The 11,230-nt window shown below is 38.1% G+C and overlaps 1 protein-coding gene across 1 annotated transcript in view; it reads right to left on the bottom strand.

Moving 5' to 3' along the window:
• Positions 1-10,189, bottom strand: part of FHIT (fragile histidine triad diadenosine triphosphatase) — a 426,006-nt gene extending 415,817 nt beyond the window's left edge. Inside the window, exon 1 of the mRNA XM_075714505.1 lies at positions 10,090-10,189. Within this exon, the coding sequence (XP_075570620.1) occupies positions 10,090-10,189 (100 nt within the window). The remainder of the gene's footprint in view (positions 1-10,089) is intronic.
• Positions 10,190-11,230: the final 1,041 nt, after the last annotated feature.

Here is an 11,230-nt window from a genome sequence, read left to right on the forward strand (position 1 = left end):
CAAAGCCTCCATTGTGCCCTACGTTCATATCTAACTTTACGTAGGACAACTTATTAAAACATAATTTACCCAATCAACTTGCTCAGAGAAGGTGCTTGACCCTCAGCTGAAGCTCTGCAGAGCTACAGGGCCACTTGGAATCACTGTCCTTGATAGTCTCACCTGCCAGTTCAAACCCACAGAAGAAAGCATTTCCTAAACAAACAGAGGAGCACAGTTGAGCTGCCTTGGGCACGCAGCAAAGTGGGAGAGACTGTCTGTGCCACCATCCTGAGCAGGCAGCGGAGGAAAGCACACCAATGGGCATGAGTTAACTGTGCTATGGGCATTGAGAGGAGGAAAAGGAGCAGGGAAGCACTTTCTCGTACCTAAAAACCAACAGATGCCAGAAGGGGTGAAGACAAACAGAGTTGGGGCCTTGCATGTCCAAACTCAGTTATTTTGCACAAGTATCCAGAAGTCTAGTAGTGCTTCAGAGTAAAGCAACTGTGTTCAAAATATTCCTTTTGTGAACAGTTTTCCTTAAGTTGCCTCTGAAGAAATCCATATCAGTGACTGGACTCTATTCAGACCTCTGTGTCTGCACTCACTGGGGGAATACAGTAAACTGGATTTACCCTCAAAGGATTGACAGATGTCAATCTGACTACACCAGGTAGTCTGAAGAGATTAGGCTATGGCATTATTTATCACTCTTTATGCCCTGAAGAAGGTACTAGGATGACACACCACAGTGCACTATTTCTGTATGTTTAGAGAGCATTCCTGCTTATTTTTCATGTACATGGCATGTCTGTTTTTCCCTTCTTCACTGTTGGAGGTGTACTGGTTTTGTCTGGAATAGAGTTAATTTTCTTCATAGTAGCTTGCATGGGGCTATGTTCTGGATTTGTGCTGAAAATAGTGTTGGTAACACAGGGATGTTTTAGTCAGTGCCCAGCAGTGCGTACACAGCATCAAGGCCTTTTCTGCTTCTTGCACCGCTCCGCCAGCAAGCGGGCTGGGGGGGCACAAGAAGCTGGGAGGGGACATGGCTGGGACAGCCGACCCCAACTGACCCAAGGGATATCTCACACCATATAGCATCATGCTCAGCATATAAAGCTGGGAGAAGAAGGAAGGCGGGGATGTTTGGATTGATGGTGTTTGTCTTACCAAGTAACCGTTACATGTGATGGAGCCCTGCTCTCCCGGAGATGGCTGAACACCTGCCTGCCCATGGGAAGTAGCAAATAAATTCTTCACTTTGCTTTGCTTGCACACACGGCTTTTGCTTTACCTATTAAACTGTCTTTATCTCAACACATGAGTTTTCCTCACCTTTACTCTTTCAATTCTCTCCCCCATCCCACCGTCAGGGAGTGAGTGAGCAGCTGTGTAGGGCTTAGCTGCCTGCCAGGTTGAACAACAACACAGGTCCTTTAAATATAAGGAGTACAAGATGATTACTCGTGAAGTTATGAAATACCTTCTTTAGATTATAATTATGGTACACCAAGGAGTATTAACGTATGTTTCAACAGAAAAATACTATATACTAGGCGCTTCACAGCACACATTCTACATTCAGAAGAGATGACAGTTTAACATTGTATCACTAGATCTCCTCTTAGGAGTTGCAACAGGAAATTCAAGTCAGATGCCTCTCAAAAATATGTGCTTGAAAAAACACACAGTTGTATTACAGTGAATAGCACAAAATATTCCAATATGCTAAAAACAATGAGCAATAAATGAAATTTCCAATTGACTTTCCAGCAAATCTATTTTCATTACAAATGGAGATTTTTGCATGTATTGCATTACTTATGGTAATTGTGTGACATCTATTATGAATAACCATGTGTTCCAATCATCTCTTTTAATTATATTCTGCCATAGGAGCAAGCCATGCAATACCTTGCCCAGACTCAGTTAACTGTGTGTGTGCTGCCTATCTCATTCTGATGGCCACGCTGGGGACAAAAGGTCCTAGACATGCACAAACTGTAACGGGAATGGCTTGTAACTGTCATCTCCTTCATTAGTCAGAAACTACTTAAAACAGAAGAATACAAAAGCTGAATTTAAATCCAACTACGTGCTGAGAAAGAAAAAAAAAAAGTAGTCTTTTTAGTCCTTTCTTTTAAAAAGTTCATGGTAATTGGTACCTGAGTGCAAAGCACATGGGTATCTGCTACTGATGCAGGTACTTAAATTTTCAACAGCAGCAAACACCCCCTTTGCATTTGTTATCTATTATCCATTTATGCCGATTGAGTTTGTTTGGGTTTACTGATATGATAAAAAGGATAAAATTACAGGTTTGTTCAATATCCACACCAATTACACATTTGCTCTCTACTAGACTAGAAAATAACTGCTGGACTGAAATTATTCATTATTTACAAACAAGACTTCACAGTTTTTTGAACAAGAATGCCAATTATCCTGTTAAACCTCAAATGAAACATTGATTTTACCTTTTCTGAATCCCACCTCAGTTTCCCTGCCACTTTCAATACAAAAGTTTGCTACCTCTTACCTTTACTTCCTTCTACATAGCTTTGCTCTTCTGCCTTTTAAACTTTACTTCTTCCAGCTCCTTAGGATGAGCCTTTTCTCACTAAACATTTAGCCAGGTTTTGCTATGCTAAAATATGAATGGGTAAACTCTTTTTTCTGGATGAACTCTGCCACCCCAGTGACAGGAACCTCAAATCACTTAAGTCAGTTACTACAAAACTGTAGCTGTAAGTTGATGCGAAAATGCTAATATGCCTTGCAAATTGTTAATGAGGATAAACACAACAAAATGGGAGGCTGGAACTAACCTAACACACAGTGAAATAATTTTAAATATGAATGTAAATTTAATTAAATATTTTCAACCTTCAAAAAATAAGCTGCTTTCATATAAAACAGGGTCTCAACAATTATATCATAAAAATAAAAAACCACAACGTTGGGAAGACAGTAGGCAGCCTCTATGAAATTTGATCTTCCATAGCAATCATCAGCTAATTGATCTAAAATTTAGATTTTTACATTTTTTCATGACGACAAGAATGGACTTTCCAAATTGTTCTTTACTTTATGGGCATGGTGTAAGATGCATAATAGGTACTTCAATAGTGGGGCTCAGACTAGGTTTCAAAAATTCTTCTACATGTTCCTGGAGCTTGAAAGGACAAACAGTTCCACTTCTAGAGGACATAAATTAGTAACACACCTTCAAAACTGTACAGTGAGTGTCCCTGAAACACACAAAGCAGTAGAGAGGTTCATGCAAAATGTGGTTTTCTTTAGGTCATTTATAAGCTACAAAAAAAAATGATGACAAACAGGTGAATAAAAGGGATTAGACCAAAATGGAATTGGAATTTTTCAGGTGGATTTCAGCATAGGTTAGCAACGTAGCCAAGAACTTTAATCGCACAGATCCAACCTGTTATGACACACAGCTTACAAGCCCATTTTTGAGAGATCTCATTACTCTCCATACAGAGAGGTTTGAAGGTCACTAGTAAGAGACTGCTCATCCCCTCCACGGCATTCGGTAAGATGCACCAGGCTCCAACCTAGGAGCTACTGCCTCTCCCAGATGTGGCCTTACGACAGCTTTTTTAATACCTCTTCCAGGTTGCGGTACAACCTGAGAAATTCTTATCACTAATCTGCTGAATGCGGGTAAATGAGTAATTTAGTTGGTAACTTAATCCATTTGCAAATCAGCAAAAAATACTTCTGATGTCATTACTTTCAATTTTTATTTCTATTTAAAATACTGGCACAAAGCATTTAGAATGGAATTTACATCAATACTGTTATATTAATGCAACTATAACAGTGCAAACAGAATAGGTAAATCCTTATGGTCAAGTACATTCTCCTTCAATAGTTAGCACCTTTCAAGCAAGACAGGATTTGAGGGGAGAGAAAGTATTTTTATCAGACCAATTGATACAATTAAACTCCAGCCCCTGAAATAAGACAGACAGAAAAGCTTTTATGCACAGAGCCCTGAATCTATTATCTTCAGAAGCAGCATTTCCTAACGCGAGTCAAACACCATCCCTTTGTTTGTAGACTGCAAACAAAATTACTCCAGCCCTGAGATAATTAACTGGCCTCTCTATCACCACTAAATTCAAGTGGTTTGCATACACAGAGCACAGCACTCATTCTTGGGGCTGCCTGAGGAGAACCTTTTTCCCAGAAGGTAGCTTGAGAACACAGTGAATCTGATCTACTGGCTTGCTGCTGCCAAGGGTGCAGTCCGACTCCTTACCCTCTGTGCAGCATAGTTTAATTTAGCTAAAAATTATTAATCATAGGGATGGGTTTTCTTACTCTCATTTGTGCAAGTAAACATTATGGCACTAATAATTCCTCCTTGAGGGATCAGGGTGGCTCATATAAGGAAGAGTCACAGAACAGCTTTATTTGGGATCTGAGGAAAGACAAAAAAACCTTGGGATTTTCCACCGATGCTCAACAGCTTCAGTATGGTTTCTCAAAAAGAATTTATCTAATACTGACAATACAGAGAGTAAGTCTGAATCTCTTCTGCATTCCTGCTGAAGAAATATACTCCATGTTTCCCCCACATTTTCACACAAGATCCGTCACTTACATCTGTTCCTCCCATTCAGGAGGTCTCTTCTACACCAGCAAAGGTACTTCATCCTCTTCCTAGTACTCTCTTCTTCTAGAATTACTAGACATTTTGAGACATTCATATTAAGTAGTTCATTCCTTTTTGTACCAAACAACATTTTCTGTCTCCATGCGATTATTTGGCTATCTCCAGGATCATATTTAGGTTACAAAGTCTTTACCAAAACCCCTTATTTTTAGCTCTTTGCTAAAGAGCTAAAAGGAGCATGGCTGCTCCTTAGCATTGTGCTAAAACAAACTAGTAATAGTAGTAATGCATACGAAGCTTCTGTAACAAGCACTAAAAAGTACTTTCCCACAGGGTTTGATATGTATAATGTGTAGTTGTAACAGTGCAGTGTACATTATTGCAATATGTCAAAGCAAATTTATATATTCTGCAATATAACTGAATTTTATTTTCTAAATCTTAGTTTTATGGCAAATATTAACACTTGCTTAGGCTAAAAAGCATACAATTCATAATTATGAAACAAAAATACAGATGTGGTACATGTGCAATATACAAACTAACTAAATCACAATAAACAGCAGCTCTGTAACTTTATGAAGAATTAAAATTTCATACACATACTAAACACCATGGTTTTCAACCAAACTTGTGAGAGAATACTACTGTTCTTTCCACAGCCAGTGTCCTATCTTCAATGGAAATTCTGTCAGGACTGGAACTAAATTTAAAATGACTTTAAAAATATATTAACAAATAACACTAATCAAAAGGATTATTTCTAACTGCAAATCTTTTGAGAAAAGCAGCAATCATTTGTGACAACACAGAATATCTCAGTCTCAAGTAATACAGCAATTCTGACAGCGTATGACAGGGAAGCTCACAGACAGACAAATGGTACAGCAAAGCAGATGCTATTCTTACATTACATGACCCTGGATCCCATCCCGCCCCTGCAACAGACCCAGAACAATTACACTGCAGCGTAGGGTGTTACCAAGTCTTTGAAGGAGCATCTGGCTCAAATAATGTTCAACTCATTAATAAAAGGAACAAGCTGCAGTAACTCACAGTACAGCACACTGCCCCGGCAGCAAATAATGACCATTAACTTCATATAGTGAGGAAGTTGCCAGAAAATACCACATGCTTCGGGTTTTCATGTATGGTCGATTCCCCACAATCAGAATACTTTCTGGTGGAAAACACTAGATCTCTATTTAAATAGCAATACCACATAGTCCAGCAATATTCCGTATATGACAGTTAAACAGCATCTTTTCTTCCCCCCCACCCCGCTTTTTTTTTTAAATGGAAAAACCTTTTCATAATCAAACCCAGATGAAAAGTTGTTGTAAAGTGCTTATTCTAATTTATTACACACACAAATACATGCGCACTTACTGATGGAGCCACAGCGTCCACCACAAATTTCTATAAAATTGCTTGGTCCTGATAACCCTCAGCTCATTGTTCCCAGCTGGAAAGCCTGTTCTTTTTAATAACCAATTCAATAAACTGTTGAAAAATGCTTTGTATAATATAGTTTTGCCATAGATCTGATGTTTGTCTCTGTCATTACATATTGCATTCAATCAATTTACAAATGTTGCTGTGTTCCTTTTGTGCTAGTTCTTCTTATGGCATCCTGAACACAAATCCAAAGATCAATACCTTGTCTGCTGAAAAAAAATTGGACATAACAAATGAATAATTTTATTTATAATAAAAGTCCTAGTCCCCAAATGGATTCTACTAATGTTCAAATTCATTTTTCATGTTTAACACAAGATGAAAGCAAGTACCCTGCACAATGCAATGAGAAAGGCAGTGATAAAAAAACCAGTTCATATTTATTGAAGATGTGAGCAAAACCATGTCAAGCTATGACACATGCCTAGGAAAACATCAATAAAATGGTATGTCATTCACAAAGTATTTGTTACCATATTAAAGAGCAAAAAGTCCCTGTCAAAGAGCAGATGGATTTTCTTTAAAAAGACACTACAGTTCTGCTCTGAACTATGGAAGCCGCAAGGCTCTGAATGAAATAATTTAAGTAAGAAGACAAGTAGAAGCTTAGCTCATGCTGGTTGCATGAGCCGATTCATTTCGTCTTGTGCCTTTTGTGTGACAGAAACAATGCATATGCTGACTATACACACATCCTTGCACTATTCCATCTACTGAACAGCTACCTCCTCTAAAACAACTATGTAGTTTTTCAAGGGAGCCACAAATTACTTCTTTCACAATCACTCTTTGCAGAGCAGCAAGCTAGCAGAACTTAGAGGAAACAGGGACTCCACTTTTCATAGAAAACGGTATTGGTACCTGTATAAGCATACGAATCCCAACAAGTTTACACAGTAACACCCTGTCCCCATTCCCAAGCTAACTGCTGAGATGTGCACTGCATACAGTACTCCCACCTAGACTCTTGACTCTGTAACAATTCACAGGCGTTAGGCAAAACAACATCATACCGTTTCTGCACAAAACAGAAAACCAACATAAAAACACACCTCAAAACCCAGTAGCTCATTAATCAAGACTGTCCCCAATACCGTGTGCCTGGCTGCTCTGAAATAGAGAAGCAGAAGGGGCAGGGAAGTCTTTGAACTATATGCAAGAACAGAGCAGGTACGTACTCCTCATTCTGTCATGGGAGTTAAGTGACTTGACGTCTTCACAGACTGTGGTCAGGCACGTCTGAGCTTTAACCATTTTCCTATTAGGCGACAGCAAAGGGACTGGCTGTCCTGAGGGGAACACACACTAACCCTGCACACCGACCATGTGTAGCTCTCCCCCTCCATTTGGTTGTCCCAAAAGAGGTGAACGAGTTTGTTACTACTGTCAAACACGTGCACATATTTTAGCTCACTCAGTAAAGATTCCCATTGAATGCCAGATATCCCTGACTCATTAGTAAGATCCCAGTTACTTCCTATTCAATCATCTTCAATAATCACATCTTCACGCAAAGGGATCCTATTATGAACAGGCTCCTGAGCCCATGAACCACCGTGCACCCAGTAGACAGAAGTCTAATGCTGGGGCAGTTGAGGCGGCTTTCTCCAAGAACAGGGGAACTCTTTCCTTACCATGAATACTATGTTCTTCCTATTCCTATTCTTGGTTACTATTAGCACAGTTTGACTTTCAGGTGTCAAACTGAATTCACAGGATTGGCAGCTGGAAATAAACAAAACAAAACTTTGTAATGTGTTAACTGAACAAGCATGCTTCGGCACTGCTCAAATCATGAACACTGAACTCCACAAGACCATTTTGACTGAATTTTTTCCAGAGTATAGCTTTATTTTAAAACTATTACAGCAATTCACAACTCCAATCCTACGTTCTGTTTCAAGATGGAATTTCAACCTTGCTGGTTAATTAAAGCCACCACCTGGAGTGAGCTGGCTTTCAAACTGATTTCCTTTGTCTCTCTAATTCACACACATTAATATTTTATTTTCTACTGGAAGAAAAAAAAAGAAAAGGAATGTCACAAGTGTGCCAAAGACAAGGCAGATAAAATTATTGCAATAAAACAAAGAAAATACACTTGTTACTGCCAGGTCTTGAGATGAATGCTGCATTATACAGACATTTTAAAGGCTTACAACTGCAAATTGCTCATTCTACATACTGTATTCTAGCCTTTGCATCAAGATCTTTTCTAATTTTTTCTTATTGTAATGAGAAAGGGAAAGGGTTGGGTTTTTATTACCTGAACATTTATTCAATGGAGAAACAAAGACTACATTATATATTACAACACGTGAGCTATTAAAACAATGTGACACTATAAAATATGCTGCAATACTCATTATGGGATAACAAAGCTAAACCTGAGCAAATAAATGTATCTGCCAAACAGCCAGCAGTAACTATACAACTAGATTTTGTAATCTTTAATTATTTAAGAAGGAAAGAAGCTTGTAATAATTAAGTTTTATAGGCTGCTTAAATTGTCATTACTAGGTGCTCACAAAACTTTAGAACAAATATCTCTCATCTGAAATAACTCTTCTTTATTTTTAACAATAGATGCAATTGTTTACTTAACTGATTAATTGAAAAAAATCATTAACTATTGTTTTTAAAACTTCCACACACAGTACAGATAACATTTTATTTACTCTCTGATCTGGACAATACATATACCAACATACTGCTCAGGCATTTATAGGCTCTGCATCTCACAGTAACTGTTGTGATACTGTCTTTAGATAGCTTTGAAAATGTTTTTTTAATGGCAAACCTGCAGATCACAAAAATTTACATCAGACACTTCAGAAACTTGAAGTTGAGAAGAACTGTTCATTCAATTCATTAAAATATACTGGTGAGATAGTAACACCTTTAAAGTTTCTGTAAAGTCTATGCATCCTTGCCATGCATTTATAACCAGATGATCTGATTTCTGGTACAAACAGACACCATTCAAAGCAGGTGTAGAGAGAAGTTCTATATTGAACAATTATAATCTACAGAAGTGATAGGACAAAAGGAAGGTTCCATATTTCAGAAGAAACACATTTATGGGTTTAAAAAATATATTAAAGTTATTAAATTTTAAATTATACATTAAATTATGAAAGAAACAACATAAAACTACAGAAGAACAAGAAAGCTTTCAATAAACTCCAGATGACTTTCTTCTTTTCCCAAAACATTCAATCATTTCCTAACTGAATTCCTACTAAAATTTTACCATGGACCTCTACGGAAATGAAGGGATCAGTCTTGAGTATTTCTGAAAAGTTCTACCTCCAGCCACTGAAATCTGCACAAGTTACACAGCAGCAGAGTTTTGACTGGAAAATAATATGTCACACTACAAAACACACTAGATAGGTACATTTAGCATTTTGCAGAATCAAGTTCCTATACAGTTTCTAAACTGAGAATTTTACTTACAACATGGGGCTTCATTTTTTCCTCAGGAAATGTGTGTGCTATACAGATGGTTTATTTAATCCATTCCCACCTAAATTAATCAAAGCAATCTGTCCCAAAAAAATAAAGAGTCTTCATACAGAATTCTGCTCCCATTTGACAAATTGTGTACATTTAGCTAGGAGAAGCTGAAAATCCCCAATAAAGAAGTTACCACATCTAAAAATAAGTGACATTATTAAAAGGGAAACAGGATGTGTTATTTAGCATAATATGAAATTTAAACAGTACCACCTCAGATACACTTTAAAATGCTTTTAGTAGCACCTGGTTGTTTATACATCTTCTGTGGTGAAAAGGTCAATAGAAATTCACCTCTAAGGTCACGGTTGCTAAGCAACTGTTTTCGGCAGTTCTGCAACACCAATCAAGCGTATTACGTTCCACTGCCTGGTTTCAGAATAAACCCGCGTAGCATCCTACCTGGCCTTTGAAGCGCACTGAGCTCCTCCTGCTTTTCCCAAGAACGCAGGTGCCCATCGTCGAGGCACTGCTTGAAAGGATACGCCCTGGGACCACCGGCTTCCGGTTCACGAGAGCAAAGGAGAGCTCCGTCTTCAGGAAGACCGCGGAGGGCTTGATGAGGTGCTGCCCGAATCTCAGCATGATAAACGTTAATTTTCAGGGTCTGAAAGAGACAATAGTTAAGATAATTAAAGGACTGACTTTGCCTTTCCAAACAACAGCAATAAGACAAATTGCCTAGGCAGCTTCTGAAAGAAAGTGCCTCCTGGGCTCACCAAGGCACTGGGTGTTTTGGAAAGGTTGGTAAGCCTTCCTAAAAGTATCGCTTCTTTGAAGGGTTGGTGGCAAGGGCTTCTTTCCAAAGCAAAAATTTTACATATAATTTCTTAAACCCTTTTCTCATCATCTTGGTAGGGCTACAAAATTCTAGGCAGAGAATGCCATTTCTCCCTCCCATTTTCACTTGTTCTGCATTGTATACATTTGAGTCATATGTGCTTGGACAAGCACAAATAGTATTTCACATGCCCTTTACCACAATGCAAATCAATGCACACAGGACTTACGAAACAAAGAAACCACATTTTCTAAATCAATCCACTAAATATCTCAATTGAGGAAATACTGACAAATTAAGGAAAGCATATATAGTCATTTTTCATCCATGCTTTCTAGTTTGAGTAAGTGAAATGTGAAGACAATCAATAGTTGTGTGCAACATTCTCTCTTACGCAAAGCAAGCCAAAGACTTCCACTTTCATTCACTAAAATTTTCTCTCCTCTTGGTGAGTATGAAAATTCCTCTTAAATAACTAAGTCACAATCCTAACAGTGTCTATTTTAGGCTTTTAAGCCCTAGAGTACTTAAAGTATTTAATTCAATCAGAAATATCCAAGGTGCTTCAGGGTAAAATACAAAGTAATGAAGAATTTCATGTGACACAATACTTCAGACACGTCGAAAGCATTACACGTAACATTACCTTGCTTGAACCAAGTGACTAATCAGAAAATTCAGTTTTGTAAGTTGCTTCAGATGGGGAAAGATACTGCTAGAGTCATGTAGGGTCTTTTGCTGCAGTTCTTTTCCTGCAAGCCTACTGTGTTTAGTAAGACCCAAACTTGGTTCTTAATCTAAAAGATTTATTCTAATTTAAGGTCCCACTCCTTGTCTCTGCTCCA

Source organism: Pelecanus crispus, chromosome 7 (genome assembly GCF_030463565.1).
Source record: "Pelecanus crispus isolate bPelCri1 chromosome 7, bPelCri1.pri, whole genome shotgun sequence".
Classification (NCBI taxonomy): Eukaryota; Metazoa; Chordata; class Aves; order Pelecaniformes; family Pelecanidae; genus Pelecanus; species Pelecanus crispus.